Genomic DNA, 23471 nt, shown 5'->3' with positions numbered 1-23471 from the left:
TTTAATAAGTCAGTACTTTTCCAATACATTACTAACACAAGTCCATCACATGGACCTGAATTGTAAAGGAGAAAGAAATACGGGCTAAAGTAGCACAAATATGTCCTTCAGTTACCAGGTGGAATTAGTTAAAAGTATATTGTTTAGAATAGTGATTTTGGTTTACCTTTCTTGTTTCTTTAAAAATTATATGGCCTTTTAGAAATTTCAACTTCAAAAATATATTTGAAGTTTTAAAAATAATTTCCTCAAAACTCAATTTTTTAAAAACATGGTTGAAATTGGGTTAAAAGCAATGTAGGGTTTTTTTTGAATGCCTTTGCCCTAGAATGATCCCTGGAATTTAGTCCCAGGCTCCTCAGTATTCCCCGGCAATCCCTCCACTATCTGCTGGATCCTCCGTTTATCCTTTAAAGTGAAGTTTTTTCTGGCATTCTTAAAGGCTAACTCAGCTGACTTTCTCTCATGGGACATGAGCTTGATATTGTAATTTTTTACTGTTTAAAGTATCAGAACCCTTCTAGCACTTTAAATAAAATAATCACTTAAAAAAGTTAACATGATTATATACCTGTTCCCTGTGGCCCACCCAGGAATATAGCATGTTTGTATTTATGTCTTCCCATTAGAAAAGATTTAGTTCGTTTTAAAGTATATTTAAAGTCAAGTTCATTGGCCTCTATTTACTGGGTATTAGAGTATAGTAATTTAAAAAGTGTTACTTGAGTATTTTATCCCAAATGTTTTTCTCTGGCTTTTTTTCATACGTTTGCTTTGTCTGATTGCATATGAGCTTTCTAACAGAAAATAGCAGTGAAGGCTTTTCTTCTTCTCATTCCTGACATCCTTTAATTATATTAAAGTTTAACATTCAGTGATAGTCTATTTCGTGACATTGCCTTGAAGTAGACATGGGTAGGTACCTAACCTCTTACACTCTTGAGTAAATTGTAGAGAAGTTATTTATGTAATAGTTAACAGTTTGAACAGGGCTTGCATGATTAGCACATGAGTTCTTTGCAGTGATCCTCCCACCCTGCTCTTTGTGTTACTTCTTCACGAATAATAAGACTTCTGTAGATCCCCATATTATCCCCCCTTCCAGGGGAGCCAGTCTACATGTAGCTAGTTTCAGTTGAGATGTGCTGTAAGTGTAAAATATACACTAATTTTGAAAATTTAAACACAATGTAAAGTATTTTTTATTTTGTGTTGAAATAATAATTTTGGCAATATTAAAATTTGACTTTTTAAAAATATGGCTACTGGAAAAAATTATATATGTGGCACATTATATTTCTGTTGAACAGTACTGCTCCAGACAATATATTTAAAGAGAAATGCTGGCATAAGTTATGTTATGACTGATGAGAGTGATTTATCTAAGACCTAACATTCTCTGGGCAAATAATATTACCTTCCATTTGAAGATGTGACAGAGTTGCTATTCTTTGAATATCTAGATATGTGGTTTTCACTACTATATGTTTTGAAGGATCTTTGAAGTATCCTCCAAATTTTGATTTTGATTACTGAAGCCTAATTTACATAGGCTTTTAGAAAGGTAGATTTTATTTGAAGGAATTACAGGTATGATTTTAATTTGCTTGAAAGTTTCCACAACTCTCACTAACTCTGTGAAACCCTACAGAACTATTTCTGTATCCTTTTATTTTTTCCAGTAGCAGTTATAGAAAGCATAATAATTTAATTCTAAGACAATAAGAAAGCATTTTAATTTAATAATTTAATTCTGTAATTAGGACAGTAATTATAGTGGTACTTACTAGTTAAAAGTATAGTATAAATAAGTTGGTTTAGGAAATCATATCCATGGTATAATACTTTAGGAATATTAAGAACCTTCTAGCAAATCAGAACTGACCACTTTTGGAAAAGTCCTAAGTCATCTGCAGTTCCAATATAGTGAACTTGACAGATGAATTCTGGTCAAAGCGAACCTACTTACACACAGAATATACAACTGTGATCTATGATTCATCAGTTCCTACCTAAGCTGAAGGTAACTCATTGATCAGATATCCTCCTGATGTATGGAATGCCAAATGTGAAGTGAGACAGTTGCATCACTCATCTGTACCATCTAATGGAGAAACCAGAAGGTTAAATGCAATACATATTTATATAAATATGCTCAGTATGTTTTCATTGAATAATTTAAAATTTAGCAGCAATAAAGTAATTGGAAGTTTATCATACAGGGTGAAGTTTTAAAAATATACATTCTAATAAGTTGCATTGCTGTTTTTGTTTTCAGTTCCAGAATGGAGTTTTAAATGAAATCTGTCCCGCTGAATTAAATACTATGAATAACACTCAGACTGCCACACATCTTCAGTCCCTTCATCATCCATCAGAAGCCATACCTTTTCCTGATTTGACATCCAGTGGATTCCTGTAATGCCAAGCCAAATTCTTACCTTGGTTTTCAGTTTAAATTAGTTTGGGAAAGATGACAGAATTACTAAAACTGTCATGTTGGATCTCAGCATGTGGAGACATTGATGGATAGTGTTTGTACTATTAATACCAAACCACATTTTTATGTTTTTCAAAGAAGTTAAAAACATAATATTACAGTCATTACAGTCTTTACAAGTAGACTGCGACAGACTAGTGAGATATCATCCACATCTCACATTATTCTCAGCATCACAAAATATACAAAACTTATTCAGGGAACCTTATAACTCTTTTGAGAAAATAAAATTTTCTCTATTGGAGTTATTTCTGTCATAATAAAATTGCTTTGAGTTTTTAACTTCTGAATTCTTAATCCTCCAAATACAACGTTACAAAACTAAACTATTTCCTTATATTTTTAGCTTCTGCATTTATCTCAGATGTTAAAATAAGTGGTTTGGTGCTTTTATCTCAGATGTTAAAATAAGTGGTTTGGTGCTTTTATAAAAAGATAATCTCAAATGCTTTCTTTCCTCCTTCATTGTTCATATAAGTGCCTCACAGTTTTTTCTACCTATAGCATTGTAGGATGTATATTTTATATAAAATATGCTTTTTCTTTTTTAAAGTAACATTCTACACGCAAATATTATTTGTATTTTTTAAATTCAATCATTTTTATTAATCCAGGCATGTTTTAACTGCACTACTCACCCACTTCAGGTAAAGGACAAATAATGATTGGAAAGGTAATTATTTATTATATAATCTAGTTGCTTCTAGACTTTAAAATTTGCTATGTGCCTTAACGTTGAAGAAATTCATTAAGATAGCAGCACTACAATTTCAAGTGTTTCCAGAAGAAAGAGATATACCACCATGTACCTTTACGAAAATGGCCACCGTGGTAGTTGAATGTTGCAGTGTGAAAAATCTGTTAAATGCAACCATGTTTATAACGTGCAATGAAGAGAAGAGTATGTTCTGGGTCGTTAGTTAAATTAAGCAAAGCACCCATTTCAATACGTGTAAGTTCTTTACAAAACTGTTTTAGACCTGTAATCTTTTAAAATATATGTTGACTATAAATTTCACTTCTTAGTACAGTGGAAACTATTTGTTTTTCTCATATTTGAGGAGTGTTAAGATTGAATATAAGAATGGTGCAAAGTATTATGAGTTAAATGGTGCATTGTATGCATTATAGTGAACAAAATTATTTGTAAAATATTTTCAATCTTTCATTTAAAAATTGTCCATATTATATATGCATATTATTTGTTTTACATACTTTATCAGTCTTTTTAAGAAATCAAATAATGAATGCAACTGCTTTTAAGTTGGGGTTAAGAAAAAGACAACCATGCAGTTCCATTAATTTCAAACATTAGATTGTTTCTATGATAGACTGACCTTTGTTATCAGTAAGGCAAATTAATCACCCTGCCAACTACTGCCCTCAGGTGATTTAAAAGAAGCGCCACCGTCTATCATTCTTTCATTCAACTGTGACATCTGAAGGGCATGACGTTTCGTGTACATTATAAACATTATGGAGCCCCAAACTGAGATGTATTAAAATACATTTTTCTTTTTTTAATGTACATAAATTGATTCCAGAGATTCAAATTTTTTACTGAAAATGTATAGAACTGACATATATATCACCTGAAGCCACAGTTAAGTGTTCAAAACAACAAATTTGTCTAAAACATTTCATAATGTGTTCCAAGCATGAGGAAGTATCACTAAAGATGTAGACCAGTGATTTAAGTTAATAATCCATTTTTACATTTAAACTTCTCATTAGAAGTCTTCATATAAACCATTTTGTTAGGGTTTCTCACATGTTCTTGGATGAATTGTTTAGTGGAAAATAGGCTTTTTAAATTGTGAATATGATGACAATCAATTATACACTTATAAAATTTTTAAAGCAATATTGTATATTTTTATCTATATAAAATAACTAAAGTTTAAGAATAATAAAATCACATTAAACCAAATACATGTTTGTCTGTATTGCTAAGTGCCAAACAAAGAAAGCTTTGTGTACTGCTGTTAAAGGATTTATTTTTAGATGATGTGCACTTCTAAGGATCTAGGTATGTTTCACCTTTTCCTATACCAGGTTGCTCATATAGTACCTGATGATTTACCAGTGTTCTGATGCATTATAAGGCTTTTAATGGTTACTATGCACAAACTTAGTGTTTTTCAGTATTACTCAATTTTAGATAAATATTTTCATGGCTTTCGTTTTCCTTCAAAATGTTACTGCTTTACATATGCCATGCATACATTTTTGTTTAAAATATAATTTATAATATCACTATTATCAAACAAAATTGTATATAATATATATGGTAATAAAGTAATCAAGTATGATTAATGTTTTAATGTAAATGCTTCTTTCTAGTTCATATAAAGGAAATTAGTATTTATAGTAAAAGACATCCTATAATGTTTAAGGATATGATAAATCTGACTCTTACAAAGTTCTGCCCCTGGATATTTCTTACACCATATTCAGAAATAAACTCAAAATGGATTGAAGACTTAAATGTTAGACCTGAAACCATAAAACTCCTAAAAGAAAACATAAGCAGTAAACTCTTTGACATCACTCTTAGCATTATCTTTTTGGATATATCTCCTTGAGCAAGGGAAACAAGAGAAAAAAAATAAATAAACAAGTGGGACTACATTAAACTAAAAAGGTTTTGCACAAGTGAAGGAAACCAGCAACAAAATGAAAAGACAACCTACTGAATGGGAGAATATACATTAGCAAATGATACATCAGATAAGGGATTGATATCCAAAATATATAAAGAACTCACAACTCAACATCAGAAAACCCAATTCAATTAAAAACTGGGCAGAGCACCTGAATAGACATTTTTCCCAAGAGGACATATTGATAGCCAACAGACATGAACAGATGCTCCATGTAACTAATCATCAGGGAAATGCAAATTAAAACCACAATGAGATATCACTTTACAACTGTCAGAATGGCTATCAATAAATCAACAAATAAGGGCTGGCAAGGAGGTGGAGAAAGGGAACCCTGGTACAATATTGGTGGGATGGCAAACTGGTGGAGCCACTGTGGAAAACAGTATGGAGACCCCTCAAAAAATTTAAAATAGAGCTGCCATATGATCCAGCAATTCCACTTCTGGATATTTGTCCAAAGAAAACAAAACTAATTAAAAAAGATACATGCACCCCTATGTTCACTGCAGCATTACTAGTAATAGCCAAGCTATGGAAGCAACCTAGATGTCCATCAATAGATGAATGGATAAAGAAGTAATAGATATATAGATACATGGATATTGATGTTATTGAGCAATAAAAAATGAAATATTGCTATTTGCAACAATATGGATGGACCTAAAGGGTATTATGCAAAGTGAAATAAGTCAAGAGATAAGACCAGTACCATATGATCTCACATAAATCTTAAAAAACAATAAATAAAATAGAAATAGACCCACAGATCTATAGAACAAGCTCATGGTTGCCAAAGGAGAGCAGTTGGGTGGATAGGAATAAAAAAATAAAATTTTTATACTATTAATAAAAAATAGTCTGTTGATTGCTTCATAGTAAGTACTCAATAAATGTCTGCCATTACTATTTCCGTGCGCTATCTAAAGAACATCTTTTCAGTGGGAGGTAAATCTGTTCACTGACATCAAACATCCTGTTTACTGTTGATTTGATGAGTATCTTGGTTTTTAGCCTCCAGTTCAATGTTCTCTTTTTACTTCCATCTGACACCATCCTTTCCAATGACCCATCTAGTCTTGCTTCCATAGCTCCTATACATCAACTATAATAATATGTTTTTCCATGCCCGCTAAGTACAGCCACACCTCAGTCTTTTAGCATGTGTAACTGCCTGACTCCTGCCAACTTGAAATTTCCTCTTCTAATCACAGCCTCTTTCTACTTTCCCAATCCTTTCTGCTTTGTTCAGTGAGTTCTTCACCCTTGTGACCTCCACACCATTGAGTACCACATTCTTTTTCCATTCCATTAGCCTGGACCTCAGTATCAGCTTTTCAGCAACATTTTTGCTTGTATTCTGGATTTGCCCATGTCCTGATAGGTAACAGCCACTCCAATCTGTAGCTCTGGCCCAAACACTTTCTGATAATCAATATTGCTAGAAAAAGTGAAATAATTAGCCTCACCACAAATTTGAACCATTTTTAGGGCACAGACTTACCTACACCAATATCACCTTCCATTCCTTCTTAGTAAGAGAACCCTAACTTTGGTCACACTGAGGATAAAAGGATTCCATTTTCCATTCTTGATGGATAGCTAACATACGTTCCGGCCAAATATATGCAAGTAAAATGTGTGTGATATTTCCAGAAGCCTGCTTAAAAAGACTGCAGCTGGAAGGAGCATTGTGTTTGTTTGGCCTCCCTGCTTGCCTTTCTGGCCACTGTGTGGATCTGACAGAGATTGAGGAGCTATCTTGAACCATGAAGACAGAATAAAATGATCCTGGGTCTCATGACTTGGAGCCACCAAACCAACCTTTTTTGCCTACATTTACTGCCTACCTCTAGACTTCTTTCATTAAGAGATAAATAGACTTGACTGAAAATAGTGTAACATAATCTTCAGGTTTCTACCTTTTGACTTTTACAGTTCTTTCTAGCAACAATCCTTTCCGATTTTCCTTCTTTTTCTTTCATCGTCATTTAATGCATTGGTTTCTTCAGCATACAAGCAGAATCCATTCCCTTCTAAGGAAAATAAATGACCGCTTCTTTCTTTTTTAAAAATGTATGTACATTTGAATAGAGCAGCTGACTTACAGTTGCTTTTTTTACTTCCTTACCAATTCCTTAAGCCTTATTCTGAATTTAACTGTTACCAATTTTAGGTGGACAAACATTCTATTAAGGTAAGAAACCTTCCTTCTAACTTTCTTACCTTGGTTTCTGTAACATTGTACTCTCCTAATTTCCTGATTTTCAATTATTCTTGGGCCCTCTCCCTCCTATAACTGTAGACTTTTTTTAAAGGTTCTATCTGTGTCCGTTTTTCTCCCTCTGTATACCTCTCTGTGTATAATCTCACCTAATCAATTTATTATGTAGCCTTGACCTGTCTTAGTTCTTGGCCCAGATTTTCAATGGCATATTTTATACATGTTATAGTGCATTTGTTAAAATATCCTACCAGCACCTTAAATTGTCTTTGAACAAAACTAATGACTCATTTTCCCTCCTAAATCTAGTGATTCTTTTATTTTTAAAAAGATCTCCATTCCCATGCTTTTAGGAGCTCAACCCCAAATCCTCATATCTGTCCCTGTCCATTACCACAGCAGTCAGTTCCACCAGGCAAGAGAATCATTTGCTTCTCTACTTACAATCTGAGACCCTTTAGAATTGAAGTTACAGTTAGGAACTCAGCAACAATGAACCTCCAACTCACAGCAAGAAAAGCCACACTAGGGGAGAAAAAATTTCTCATTGGTGATAGGAGTTTGTAGGAATGACATGGTTGTAGAGATTGAGACTTAGAACTGAGTCTGAAATCTGTGTTTTAGAATCAATTTAACAAACTCTGACTGAATATCTATTTTCAAGGCTAATTTTCATTGTCTTTGATGACACTTCCCTTCTTATTTAATCAACTGACCATGTAGAGAATCCAAAAATCTATCTCTGAATGTTGAGCGAGTCATTACACTTAGAAAAGAAGGGAGAAGTTTACCTTCCTGTCAAAGACTCTGGAAGAGTGTGAGATTTTACCCTATATTCAAGCGACTGACTTAGCCACAGTTTCGTGGATACTGTCAAAAAGACATAAGACTCCTGGATGAGAGGTGAAGGACAGTTTATTACTACAACGATGGCAGTAGCCAGGCTGTCAGCATTTGCACTGATTTCCCACCAAGCAAAACAAACATTTTCACATACGGCTGTAAGAAAGGGACCCTGAACCTAAGGAACCCAAATGTTTTATCATGGGCAGTACACACGCCTGAACGTTTGCTTTGACGGGACACACTATCTTCTAAGGCCATTCACTAAGCATCCTTGAAACGATTGTTCAGAACAAAAGCCGTCATCACTGCCTCTGCTCACAAAACAAGTGGAAACACAAGAGTCCTATGGAGAATTGTTTTCAATATTTATCATGACTGGGCTGCTATTCTTTCAAGTAAAATTTTCTTTCTTTTCTTGATTGCCTCCCTGTTCTTGACTGCAGAGACAACTGTCATTTGAGAGGGATAGCATGTGAAACCTGAAAAATTCTCTATCTCCAAATGACATTATTCTGACTTTCCATGGAGATAGCTCTGAAACTCTGTCTTTAATACTCTGCTTCAGTCCTTACACAAAGCAATACACCATGGTGTTTAAGATTCAGGGTACACTGGGTTTGAACTCTGGCTGCTTATTGTCTTACTAGAAGTGTGATCTGGGGGGGGGGGCTGATTTAACCTTTCTGGGCCTTAGTTCCCTCCCCTGTAAAAAGAACATAAGGATCTACCTTATAAGATCTTTATGAGGACCAAATGAGATCATGCATACCAAGTACTCAGCACAGTAGCTGGCATGATAATGTTAAAAAAGTGTTAGAGCTTATTATTTTTTGAGTCAGGGCAAAGGCCAAGGTGGTATAATAAAGAGACCAAAAAATGCATTGTTTCAAAAATAGACATTTGTTTAATGTAAGTGTTCTCTGTTCCACAAAGCCACCCAGGCAGGTGGGGCAACCCTTCCACCCTCCATACGCTTCTAACACTGCCTTTCCAAGCCAGGAGGAAGAGAAGGAAGGGGTATGTCCAGGCCAAGGCTCTTTGAGAGAATAATAAATCAGGAATTACACACATCACTTCTGCTCAACAGCCTGTACCCAGAATTTAGTCACATGGTCCCACCTGACTGCAACCACCTGCCCAGCTACAATTCTATTTCTTTGGAAAAAGAAGAAATAGATTTTGGTGGATAGCATAAAGATCCCAATACAAAATAAATGGCACCTCCCTTTTCCATTTGAATTTTGAAGCTATTGAGAAATGAGAAAAAAGTGGAAACAGAAAAAACGTCATTGTTATTAGAAACCATAACCTAGCACAGGAGTCAAATGGGATTGCCCGCTCCATTACCCAGTCTTCAATCTAGAACTCAGAAGAGACTATTCTGGGATATTTTGAGTTGGCAGAGCCAGCCTACTTTTCCATGTAACTGCCTCTTACAGTTCCAGATAGAGAAAAAAAAAAAGAAAAAGAGAAAACTCCTCATGCTCAAGACCATTGATTGATTTGCTTCTTGTATTTGAGGAATGTGGACAGTGGCTGTCACTCACCCCTCCTTTCTACCACGGGAGAATTAAGAGATAAGGCTAGGAGTGCTCATCCTTTCTTCTGGAAACCTGAGCAATGGGACAAAGGTTTTTCTGTCCAAAACATCGCGACCACCACCATCATCATTGTTATAAAGCAACACGATTTGGTACAAACATCTGTTAACGGCCCTTTCCATTGTCCATTATTTTGTTCAATGGCTTCAATGAGATGCAGAGCTAAGAATTTAGACTTAGAAAAAGATTTGCCTCTTCTGGCAAAGCGCTGTATCATTTATTTCATTTGCCTCTTTGCGCTTCCAGGAAGCAGAGTTCAGGTTTGCACATGGACTCGACAGCTTCCCTCTGCCTTTATTTCAGCAAAGTTCCTTGTGCCTTACAACTACCCCGGCTTCATTTGTTACTTCCCTCTTGAGAGCACCACTTATTTTTTTATGTTTTTTAGTTTTCATGTAAATTGCCACAATTGTTTTAAGGTAGCATATAGATTATTTTTATAAGGATGCAGTCAGTAAATGCAGTGATATAGAGAAAATATTGAAGAGAAATATGCTCTCCATGAGTGCTTCTAGATAACATGTTGGCCAATAAAACTGAGGAGCATTTTCAGGAGATAGACTGGCTCAGTATAGAAGTAGCACCTTAAGATAAAGGAAAAATGACTATGAATAATAGTTTCAATCCTGTCTGCCTTTCCAGGAGCTGCCATATTTTTTCCATGATCGTTCTCTTTGACACTGATAACTTAAAACTACTTTCAATATCCATGAAATGATTTGCTTTTTGGTCCCTCTAATATTCCCAATCATAGTTGTCTTACACCTTCTACTATTTCCTATCCTTCATATTCTCTGTTTTCTTTGCTGGACCAGAGTAAACCAAAGGGACCCAGGGTTGAAAGACTTGAGAGAGGTGATGTGTGGGTCCATGTGAAACACTCCCTAATACTCCTATAAATAAGCGTGTGAGACTGTGGAGCGGTTGTAAGTTCTTTCTTTTGTAGGCGAGGTCATATTGAAACTTGAGTCATTAGCGCCGATTCTCGCAGGCGGATAGAAAACTCAAGTGACACACTAGTGATGAGGAAATTGAAGCCAAAGAGGCAAAGTGGCCTGTCCAGTCACACAGGCAGCAGTGGAGACAGAAGGTAAATTTTGCATCTCTGAATTAAGAGCAATTTCAAAAAAGTAAGTCTTCTAACAGTCACCATGCAAGTGCTTTGCTGTTGCTTAATACAGGTTATATTTATCCCTATTTACATATGATGAAACTATGCTTTAAAAAGCAATCAAATGATGGTTGTGGTAGACAGAATAACGGCCCCTCAAAGATGTTCACATGCTAATCCCCAGATTAGATGGCAAGAGGGTCTTCTCAGATGCCATTGCGGTAAGGACCTTGAGATGGGAAGGTTGTCCTTAATTATGTCAACAGACCCAGGATCATCACAAGAGTCATAAGAGAAAGGCAAGAGGGTCAGAGTCGGAGAAGGGGATGTGATGACAGAAGCAGTGGTGACACATGCAGAGAGAGAGAGAGAGGGAGCGGGGAGAGAGAGCAAGAGAGATTTGAATACTCTGCTGCTGGCTTTGAAGATGGAGGGCCACAGGCCTAGGGAACGTGTAGAAGCTGGAAAATACAAGGAACTAATTCTCCCTTAGTGCCGTCAGAAGGAATGCACGCTTACATCTTGATTTTAGGACTTCTGACCTCCAGAACGGTAAGGTAGTAAATTATCAATAGTATTGTTTTAAGCCACTAAGTTTGCGGTGACTTGTTGCAGCAGCAATAGGAAACGAATACAGTGGTTTCCGATTTTAAGAAGCCAAGGGAGGCATTTGAGAAGAGAACATTTACTCCTCCATTAGAATCATTTCTAAAGAAAACGGAGCTGGCCTCCGTACCTCCTGTCCCTGGCCATTCTGGAAGGGAGGACCAGGAAGGCCTGGCAGTGTCCCCATCCCTCTCCTGTGCCCTCAGCTACAGCTGGGCCTCCGAAAGAACCTCCACTTTATGACAGTGGTTCCTGATGGGCTCCAGCCTTGCCTTGGCCACGCAAAGTGTGGAAGAACACAGCCAACTCACAGTGTCGTTACAGCTTTGCCTCTCCAGATGTTCAGCTCATGTCAGAAGCCAGGAAATACATTGCTTACAGCCCCATATGTGCTTCTGAAGAAGGGTCTTGATAAACGTGTCTGGTCTTTTTGTAAATAACCCTAGTTTTTTTCCTGGAAAAACATTATTCCTAGGGAAAAAAATGGCTTTACTACAATAAATTAGACGGGACACAAGCATAGTCAGTATACCTCTTTAGGTGTTTGTTCTGCACTTAAAATTAAAGCTTTTTTGAGGATGCTTTTGGCAGCTACCTAGCTAAATGCTTGTGTATGAAAGAAAATAAAAAATTTTTACCTATACTATGATATCTCTTAGTAAGGTCTAAGAAATTACCATTAAAAGAGAATAAGTGACCCAAAACTGTAAGAAAAGTTTTGTTCTTTTCGAACACAGTGCAGCATACATTGGTTCAATGCTTTATTTGCACAGCAATTCACATCCACTTCTAGGATTGATTCTGACTGCTATACTATACGAGCAAGTGGAGTTTTTATGGAAAAGGAAAAATCCAAGAAGATTGTTCCCACACCACATAGCTAGTCACTGGTGGCATCAAAGATGGCACTCAAGTCATCTGACTTCCAAGTTCAAACTTTTTATTTCAATATTTCAGGATGGTCTTCAGTTGGCTACAACAAGAACTTGAATCATTGGTTTAGCTACATGCATCAAGCGGTTGCAATTTCCCTTGAAGTTCAGATGCTAAACTGTGGGTTCATCTTCGGCTAGTAAGGCAGGATTACTATGTGGGATGCACTGAGGAATTACTATTGAGGAATTAACTATTCCTACAGTAGAGGAAGTTGAGACTAGAATGTGAGATAATTAATGCTTGTTTTACCTAACATTTCCTGCATTTGTCTAGTAAATTAATATTACCATTTGACTGACCAATCTTTTAGAAGGTTTCTCTCCTTGAATCAAGTGAGATATGAAATTAATGTCTTCCACTGCACAGCCATAATCAGCTAAGATATTCCAACTTGCTCTTTGCTCTTGACAGAATTTCATCTTTCCTGGAAGACGAATGTGTACCTCTGCACAGAGTCCATTTGCAAACTTTATCCTTACATTTGGGTACGTATCAAAGAAAAGTTCTTAACTAAAAATTAGGCATTTAAAAAGTTATGAGAATACCTCAGTTTAAAACAAAAATATGAGCATGCTTAGATAATAGGCTCTCATATTAGTCTTGATTTCACAAACTACAGCATTTAAAAATTCATTTAAAAATCAAGTTGCCAAACAAGTTTTATAGTATAGAAAGGAACTTTCACGTCTGATGATCTTTCATGTTCTAGACATTCCATATACACATTTCACTAGCCTTTTGGAGTTTTGAGAAAGCTATACTTCCACTTTACACTTGTTTAAAGTAGATTCTGGTTATGGGTATGCAAGAGCTTTGAGTTCATGTCTACTGTTTTGTTTCCTAGTACAGTTCTCACAATGACATTTAAAGTGATTTTAATCTCAATAACACATTGAATCAGTACCTTTAGAAACTACAAAATATTTTTCAATGTTTTATAGAATATTAGTCACACATGATGTTAACATGTGGACCTGATGATCACATAAGTTTGGGAAACACTAGGGAAAGAAAAGTTAATCAGATTCCTTTACTACAGATCTCTAAGGTATTACTATGCATCATACTTTGCCAAGAGATAGAACTGGTATGCAATATTTTCCAAACTTCTTTGACCCTGGAACCATTTCCAGAGCTCATCACATGATGTTACTGTTCCAAGGAAAATACTCTGAGAAAATCTGATCAATGGTGATACATTCCAGGTTCTTCTCTTGGATTGCTCCTATGGTTCAGAGTCCTTATTTTATAGATATGATTTGGAATACCTATGATACGTCCATACACATTGAACTTATCTGCCATTTCACTGCCTAAGCACACAGATCCCTCAACCTAGCTTGTTGTTACGTGAAATAGTTTAATTTCCACACCTGTAGTACTCACTGTGTGGTCTCTTCATTACCTATATATTCTTTTTTTTTTTTTTTAAGTTTGACCAACAAGAAACTCTTTGTAGTTCAGCCATATATTTTTTTGACTATCTGCAGAGGGAGTTTCACTGAGTTTTGTGTTAGCGTTTTTGATCTCAGTTTTTTTGAGGTGTACTAGGAAAGGCAGCCATGTGAGATATGCTATGGAATTTACTGTAGGATTATATTTAAGTCCCTTAGAAAAGATCCATATGCGTTTTTAGAGTTAGAACTTGGAGAACAGCATGTTTTAGCTTCATCAAACTGTGATTGACTCTCTTTTTATTTTGAACACCAGAAAATTTAAAACCAAATCAGGGCACAACTAGAGCAGTGATTTATGCCCTTACAGCCTGCACATTTGTGTTATATTTTCACCTCTCCTTTACTTATGTTGACCTCTTACTCTAATTTATATTTGCTCTGCTGTTATCTTGCATTTATTTTTCTGTTCATGCTATACTATTTTGTGTGTTCTTGTGTTAATCAAATTTACTTTTCTCTTTTGGAATACACTGCATTTGAAAAAAGTACAAAACAAAGAATGTAAAAAAAGAAAGAAAAATAATTCTGGTTCCAACTTGATTACCAGAAGCTGTTGTGGACCCTGAGAAGAAAGATTCATATGTTGTGAACCCCAAGAAGGAATGTACCTGCTGAGATGGACTCGCCGTGTTCAACCAAGGGTCCAAATTTTATTAACAAGAACCTAGTGAGCATTTGCTGACAAAGGCTTCTTAAATACTCTACCAGAAAGAACCTCAGACTGAAATTCTTAGCTTCCCACTCTATGCCCTGCTTGTTTACTCTGTCTGAGTCAACCATTTCAGAGAAACCCTGGTGTCATCTTTCTGCCAAGGGACTGAGAGCGGCCCTGTCCAATCAGAACTGCACAATTCAGATACCTCATTTACATAAAACGAACCTAATTGACAACCTGGGTGGGAACTTTCAGTGTATAAAAGGTGACCTCCCCTGTCTCAAAGGAACACAATTTAGGTTGCTACCTGAATCTGTGTCTTGCGAACTGCAGATCCTTTTTCTCAAATGCTTATATTTCTTCATTCCAGTCCAAAATTAATTTTTGTTTACACTGTGGTACCAGATATAACTGATGCTGGGGTAGCATTTAACATTCATAGTTCCATTTGGACTACATGTCAACAAAGTTCATGGTAGCTGATTTTTTTCCCTGGTTTTATAATGGTGCCAGTGTACACATTAGAGGGTCCAAATTCTTTAGTTCTCCTTAATTATTTCCGGTTAAAAACAAAATCCATGAATGTCTAAAGGTTTGAAATAAACCTTCAAGATAGTTATGAACAGGGAGGTCATCCAAAATGGCAACATAGGAGGCTCCTGAATTCCCCTCCCACAGACACATGGAATCTGCTGATACATACAAAGCAATTACCTCTAAAAGAAATCCAGAAAGTAACAGCTGACTCCTATACATCAGGCAAATGAGAAAACACCCATGTCAAAATGTGGAGGAATGGCTGCGGCATACTCTCGCCGTAAACTCCACACCCAGCACAGCACCATGCGAGTGGGAGGGAATTCCCAGCTTCCAGCTTTTCCCTGAGAAGCAAAGTGTTTGGGCCCAACATATAGTACGCCTAATTTTAAGACTCCCAACTGAGAGACAGGCCCCTAAAACATCCAGTTCCTAAAGCCAGTGAGGCTTGTGTCCCCAAGACTACAGCAAAGGAGCAGTTGTCATTTGACATGTGAGCACTTGCCACAGGACGATTGCAGAGGAAACAGGTCTCCTGGCCTTCCCCTGAAAAGAGCCCATGTGTGTACTTTGAAAGGGGATGCCTCAGGGTCAGGATTCTAATTTAACACACACGTAGGGGCTGGTTGCAATCGTCCCTGGAAACCAGGTCAACTGATAGACACCTCTCCCACTGAGCCCTTGTAGCCTGCTCCAAGTCACCAGTGTCTTCCTTGAAGGAGCATGTACACAAGTCTGTGCCCAGGCTTTTGCAGCTGCCACCCAAGGGATGAGTCCCTGGTATGCCTGGCTCTGATAGCCAACTGGGCCTCCATTCACAAGTCCAGCAAGGATGCCCTCCCTGCAGCTCTACACCTGGGCCTGTAACAGAGGAAACAGGAAAAAATGCCCATCTCCCAGTTTCTCCCTGAAAGGGACTTAACTACATACATTCCCAGTTGCTGCCTGAGGGTTCAGCTTCCATTCAGCCTGCAGCGAGGCACTGAAAGTGATCTCCTTTGGGAGACTGACTGTTCTTGGTACCCTCAACTTCTGGGAGTCACTAACAAAGCAGCAGCTTGGAAAATCACAAGGGCTTGAGAGAAAACCAGGAGCTCAGACCAGGATGACTGCCAAGATCCATCTCTTACATGAGACCACTCTGTCAAGACTGGTAAAGGTGGTTATTTTTTCTAATGCAGGGAAACCAACACAGCGAGTCAAGAAAAAGAAAAAATAGGAATATGTTGCAAACAAAAGAAAAAGATAAATCTCCAGAAATAGATCTTACTGAGGCAAATATAAGTAAAATATCTGATAGAGAGTTCAAAACAATGGTCATAAGAATGCTTACCAAGGTCAGGGGAGCAATGCACGAACAAAGTGAAAATTTCAACGAAGAGATAGCAACCCTCCTACACTGCTGGTGGGAATGTAAGGGTGACGGTGTACTTTTCAAGATTTAAAAATGTAGTTTCTTTTTTGTTTGTTTTTCCTTTCTCTCCTACCTGATTTAATAAGTTTGTTTTCTTGAGTCTACATGCATACTTCATTAATTGAATTAATTGGCTGAATGTTGACTTGAAAGAAACTGGTTCATTCAGCCCTCAGACATCTGGATGCTAGTAACTAGACTGTAATTCTGGACTGCAATTTTCTGTCAGATGACATAAGAATCTTCCCTAAGACCAGTGTCGAGATAACCATGGCAAAACAAACCGGACCCCAGGAGACATTCTCCTGGACATAGGCACTAAGGAGTCACTTGACTAACTCCCTGTTCCCTTTGTTCTGACTCTTCTTATGTGCCTATAAAACCTCTTGACTGTTCTAGTAAAGGGGAAGGTGGCCTTTGTGATGGCAGTCCCCCATCTTCCCAGAATGCCAGCATTTTGAATAAACCTACTTTTCTTTCTGCCAACCCTTGTCTCTCGATCATTGTCTCACAAATGGCAAGCAGCCAAACCTTAGTTCGGTAACAGAAATGTAAACTGGTATGGCCACGTTGGAAAATAGTATGGAGGTTTATCAAGAAATTAAAAATCAAACTACCATATGATCCAGAAACCCCACTTCTGGGTGTATATATACAAAGGATATGAAACCAATATCTTGAAAAGATGTGTACTTCCTTATTCATTGCAGCATTGAACACAATAGCTAAGGAATGGAAACCTAAGTGTTCACTGATGGATGAATGGATCCAGAAACCATGGTGGGGGTGTGTGTGTGTGTACACATGCATACATTCACATTCTCACACACACACACACACACACACACACACACACACGCATTATTCAGTCTTAAAGAAGAAGGAAATCCTGTGATTTGTAACAACATGGATGAAATTGGAGGGCATTATGCTAAGTCAGCGGTTCTCAACCTGTGGTTCGCGACCCCTTTGGGGGTCTAACGACCCTTTCACAGGGGTCGCCGGGTACTCGTATGTGGGCGTATCTGCATGTGGGCCTGGAGACGGATAGAGGAGCGGTGTCTCGGTTCCTAAGACCATCGAAAATTTGTTTTTTCCAATGGTTTTAGGCGACCCCTGTGAAAGGTTGAGAACCGCTGTGCTAGGTGAAACAAGCCAGGCAGAGAGTGACAAATACTGCATGGTGTCATTTATATGTTGAATCTAAAAAAGAAAAGTGAAGCTCAAAGAAACAAGAGAGTAGAAAAGTGGTTGCAGTAGCTGGGGTGGGAAAGAAACAGAGAGAGGGTGGTAAAAGGGCATCAACTTTCAGCTATAAGACGAACAAGGTCTGAGGATCGAAGGTATAATAACATGCTGACTATAGTTGATAGCACTGTATTGTACAATTGAAATTTACTAAGAGAATAGAGCTTAAATGGTCTCACCAAAAAATAAAATGGGTGGGGGTAAATATGTGAGGTGATGGATGTTAATTAACTTGATGGGGAGAATTTTTCACAATGCATACATATATCAAATCCTAAGGTATGTTTATCTTACAATTCTATTTATAAATTATACATCAAAAAAGCTGGTAAACAAAAATAGTTATGAGTGGTAGCAGCTGGCTTTATGGGTTAAGCCCAGTCTCCCCACCAGCTTAAAGGAATGCCTTTTTTGTCGTCATGTGGAGCAGGGTTTCTCACTCATGGCCCTACTGACGTTCTGGGCCAGATCATTCTTCCTTGTGGGAAGGGCTTTCCTGGGCATTTTAAGATGTTCAGCAGCATCCCTGTTCTACCCAAGAGATGCAAGCAACAGCCCCACCTCTAGGTGTAACAACCAAAAATTCCTCCAGATATTGCCCAAAGCCTCCTGGGATGGGGAGGGGAAGAGCCCTTGGTTGAAAACAACTAATAGGAGAGCATTTCCAAAAGCGCAGCTTGGTGTGTTGGAGATGGTCCAGGAAATGGAACTCAAAGGTGGCTTCCTGAGACGTCCTACCTAACTCCCGTTTTCTTCTTTTTTCCACCTCCCCCCGTGAAAGTAGTAAACACCTCTTTGCTCTGTGGAGTCTAGCTAGATCACCTGGCAGAGAGGGTCAATTAGAAGGAAGCCAATTATTTATACAGAGACCAAGAAGGGAGGCCTTTGATGTAATATTTTGCACAATGAGTAAGGGTTATGTTGATTACAAAATAGCAGGATTGGTAATGTTATGTAATCAAAGATTGTTCATCTTCATTAGTCATTTCAGCCTTCAGAAGTAATGTGCGTCCAATGTAAAAAGCCAAACATTGTTTCAAAGTAGTACCTGCTATTGCAAAAAAGTCAGAGTAAAGGAATGCATAAAACAAAATGTGAAAGTATCATTTCCCCAAACCACTCTCCAGAGGTAGCCATTTTTAATGCCTACTGTATTGACATATATACTTTCATACTCTATTCATATACAGTCACTTCCATGCATCGCGCGTGCCTGCGTGCGTGTGTGTGTGTGTGTGTGTGTGTGTGTGTGTGTGTACACATATTAAGTTTTTTACTTAACATATTGTCAATTGTGTCGGGCCCCAGGGCAGGCGTTCCCAGGATATCTCGGAATGGCATATTGATTATTTTGAACTAAAAATCACCTGAGAAGCAGCAAAAGCAGGAAGATCTCTCTGACTCTCTCTCTGAACCCCTAAAACAGGAAATAAATCTCCATAATAGGTGCTCTCCCTGCTCCTCAGGGCTGACAGCCTTATCACAAGAGTTATAAAATCCAGAGTCAAAAAAGCGTGTATGAACAAATCTTGTAACATCTTTACTAGTTTACTACTGTTGCCCAAACTTTGTTTAGCTTCCTCACTAACAAATACCCAAACCTGCTTCGACGCCTTTCTAATGAGCACTAACTTTCTTTGTCCTGTCCATTTGTCACAAATTTATTCTTTGCCTATAAAGTACAAAAAGGGACCTAGTTCAATCACTTCTTTGAGCCTCATTTTATGATCTGGGCATCATATTGTGATTCTCCCATGCACATATATTAAACTGGTTTTTTCTACTGTTAATCTAGCTGTGTGTCAATTTTATTATTTTATAACTAGTTCAGTCAGGAGAACTAAAGATGGGTGGAGTGGGGGAATACTTTCCCTCTCCCCAACTGCATAATTGTACATATAATTCAATTTTCCCTTTCTAGGAATTTGGGTAGTTATTTACTGTAGTCATATGCCACATATAGTACTATCCAGTCTACCCCCTATCAATGGGAATTTAGGTTTATATATATATATATTTTTTTACTATTTTACAAACAATGCAGAAATAACCACCTTTATATGTACTTCTTTGTGCACTCCCAGAGATTTCTGTTTGATAAATTCTTGGTATTGGAACATTAGCATTGAAGGGTATATTAACCTTTAAAATATTGAAAGATTGGTCTCTCTGAAAATATTGCAGCAATGCAAATCCTACTATAGTGTTTAAAAATGCACCACATATTAATAATCATTTTATAATTTGTACCATTATGATAGAAGACAGACTTTTTTTTTCTTAAGCACAGAGTATTTATATAGTTAAAAGAAGCAACAGTCTCAGAGAAAGAGTTATTTGCCCAAGATCATAGGGATGGTAAACAGAGCTGAATAGCAATCCTGGGCGGTTTGGTTCCCAAATTTGTGCTTTTTTCCTTCTGTAGTGATTCCCAAGCCAAGCAGATACCTGAAATATCCATAGAACTTTAAAAACAAACAAACAGAAAAAAAGCAGATTAGCTCCCCCATAGATGAATCTGTATTTTTTTTTTTATCCGTTATCTCTGTTTACGTATGGGAGAGCATTCTGAAGTTAGCATTCTATGCATAACAAAATGGTCCCCTGGGAACCTGAACTCCATTGCCTTTTCTGTGTGTGCCTGTCACTGTCCCTTATTCACAGAGGGGCATGCGGAGGTGGCCATTCTGCCTTATTAGCAAGAAGTGAAAGAAAAACTTTTTTTCCTTCTTGGACGGGTGGAAGAGCTGGTCTTTTCTACTTCTGAGGTCCAACCTCTTCCTAATGGGACAGTGGGAGTGAACTAACCCATCTGCGAGAGCCCCACTGGCCCCGAGAAGCTGACTGTGGATGGGGCTGCAAGGCCAGCCAGAACACGCAAGAGCAGAACTGACTGGAGGAGCAGAGCCAGGTCTACAGGAGCCACCAGTCCAGATGCCACCCAAGCCTCTCACCTTGCCACCTGCCAGATAAATAAGGCACAAGCCCTTTGAGTTGTTGAAGGACCTGGGGAGAGGAAGTAACACTGGACTTTCTGCTCATCTGGTGGCTGGCAACTGGAGCTGGTTCTAATGTGATTTGGGAAATGAACAAATGTGACATTATTTCCACTTCTAGATCATAGAGCAGTTTACACTGGCTACCTATATAATAATAAACCGTTATTTTGGTTCTACCCGGTTTAGAGTACAAATAAATTTCACTTTTCTGCTTTAATTACCCCATCTTTTCCAGAGGAAAAATAAACTTGAGGGGCTCTCCAGTACTTCACAGGAAGAGAGGTGGACACTGTCTGCAACTTGGCTTACAGTTGTGATCTTGCAGTCTCGAATTGTGCAAACAGAAAAGCAAAAGTACCCTCTCCCAACTCACTCTCCAGAGATAGCTCTGGGAAGGTGCTGAATTGCAGGTACTTTTTATCTCTGTGGGTGCTGCTGAACGATCTTCCGGAGCCCAGCCTTTTTGTTTTCACATGATACTGGCAAGAAGGTAGCTAAGCAACCTCTCCTTTGGGACTCAAGTGGGGTGACCAGTAGGAAGCTAGCATCCCCAGGCGCCCACCTAGGCACAGGGCAGAGCCTGCTTGAACAGACAAGGCTGGTGCTTAGTAATGGGTTAATGTATGCATGATGTTCAGGCCACCAGGGAGGCAAAGAATGCCTCCACAAAGGGTAGGCCCAAGTGCCAACCAAGAGGCACACCCCTGACTTCAGTAGGCTCATCAGTTTCAAGGTTGGAGGTGGAATATTTTGCATAAGAATTCAGTGACTATTCATTAATGTGGGTTTGTGCATCTACGGTATGTACTGGCCAGAGATTCTCTTTTTCTGAAGTTTACACTCACTAGGACAACTTAGAGAGTCATAAATTATGTTTATGCTGGAGGAAAAAAATTTATCTCCTACAATGTCAAAAGTGGAAAGGAACTTGAGAGATCCTCTCATCTTCATCCCCTCTTTTTACAAATGAGAATACGGAAGCCCCACATGGTGAAGCAACTTGCCCAATACAACATAACTAGTCAGCAGCAGAGGTCCACCTATTTTGATAAGAGTAAAATCCATTTTATTCAGTTGCAAAAATTACCATAGAATGAAGATCATCTAGCCATGCTTCTTGATCTTTAAAGTGATTTCCTCATCCACTCCCATCTTATTACAATACAGATGCTGATTTAGTAGGTCCTGGCTGGGCCTGAGGTTCTGCATTTCTAACAAGCTCCCTGGGGGAACCCAAGCTTTTGGCTTATACATTTGAATATCAAGCATTTATAGGCAACACCCAGGCCTGATGTCTGTGGACCTGAGCCTCCAGGAGAAAGCTATGTAAGACTTTACACCAAAAATTAATTCTTTCCTGGTATGGTAAGGAGTTCCTATCAGAGAATCCTCTTGCTGTGCCTAAGGCAAATGGAATTTCTTGTGAGTGCTTCTTTAAAAAAAAGAAAAGAAAAGAAAAAAAAAGAAAGAGAAAGAAAGAAAGAAAGAAAGAAAGAAAGAAAGAAAGAAAGAAAGAAAGAAAGAAAGAAAGAAAGAAAGAAAGGAAAATGAAGAGGATAATTTGAAAGTCTTTTATTTGTGTAGATGCACAAATTGTATTCCTGAGTGTCCTTGGCAGAGGAACCTTCTCATAATTAAGAGAGTTTACATCTGTGTCTCCCACTCAGTCTGAGAATGCTTTGCTTCCTCTTAAGTAATAATCAACATTGCAAAATCGCAACTAGGCAACTAGCAAAATGTTCCCAGGAAATACAACTGCCGGCTTTTGCTCATAACAAGTTCCCTTTCCTAACCCACATGCTTCTCTCGGGCATGCACCCATCCGTGGGTTTCTCAACCTCGGCATTACTGACGTTTTGGGACCAATGGTTATTTGTGGGGAGCTATCCTACACAGTGTAGGATGTTTAGCAGCATCTCTGGGCTCTAGTCATTTCTTAGTTCAGATGCAATAACAGAATACCATAGATTGGGTGGTTTACACGCCACACATTTATTTCTCACAGTTCTGGATGCTGGAAGACCACGACCAGGGTGCTAGCATTGTTGAGTTCTTGATAAAGGCCCTTTTCCTGTTTTAGAGACGTCTGTCTTCTCATTGTATCCTCACATAGTAGAGACAGAGCAAGAACTCTCTCTCTCTCTTATAAGGAACTAGTCCCATCATAGGGATTCATGATCTGATTACCTCCCAAAGGCCCCACCTCCAAATATCATCACATTAAGTATGTGAATGAATGAGATATGTGAACGTATGAATTTGGGGGGACACAAACCTTCAGTCTATAGCAACCCACTAGATGCCAGTAGCACCCACCACCGGTTGTAACAACCATAAATGTCTCCAGATATTGCCAAGTGTCCTCTAGGAGAGAACATCACCCCTGGTTGCGATTCCTTTAAAAAAAAAATACTATATTGGAAAAGACAATTAGCTTAAAACATAGAATTACATAATTTTAGATCTGAAAGAAATGTTAAAGCTCATCTGTGTTTTGGGGTCACACATTGAATTTAGGTTAGAAAGACTATTATTACAATTGGGCACAATTCTTTCTCTACAAGGTATTATCAATGTTCTATTTTTCAATGGCACCAACTTTAGTTAAGCCAAATCTGAGGTTGAGTTTTTGCCGGTGTGGTAAGCAGCAGGCAGGAAGCACTGCTTTTCACCA

At 38.0% G+C, this 23471-nt stretch overlaps 1 protein-coding gene across 1 annotated transcript in view; it reads left to right on the top strand.

Moving 5' to 3' along the window:
- The window catches only part of AHR (aryl hydrocarbon receptor), a 41258-nt gene extending 36465 nt beyond the window's left edge, over nt 1-4793 (top strand). Inside the window, exon 11 of the mRNA XM_019650659.1 lies at nt 2279-4793. Within this exon, the coding sequence (XP_019506204.1) occupies nt 2279-2422 (144 nt within the window). The 3' untranslated portion in view covers nt 2423-4793. The remainder of the gene's footprint in view (nt 1-2278) is intronic.
- The last annotated feature ends 18678 nt before the right edge of the window (nt 4794-23471 follow it).

Source organism: Hipposideros armiger, unplaced genomic scaffold, assembly GCF_001890085.2.
Source record: "Hipposideros armiger isolate ML-2016 unplaced genomic scaffold, ASM189008v1 scaffold_143, whole genome shotgun sequence".
NCBI classification, from domain to species: Eukaryota; Metazoa; Chordata; class Mammalia; order Chiroptera; family Hipposideridae; genus Hipposideros; species Hipposideros armiger.
This window is presented reverse-complemented; position numbering and strand designations above follow the sequence as displayed.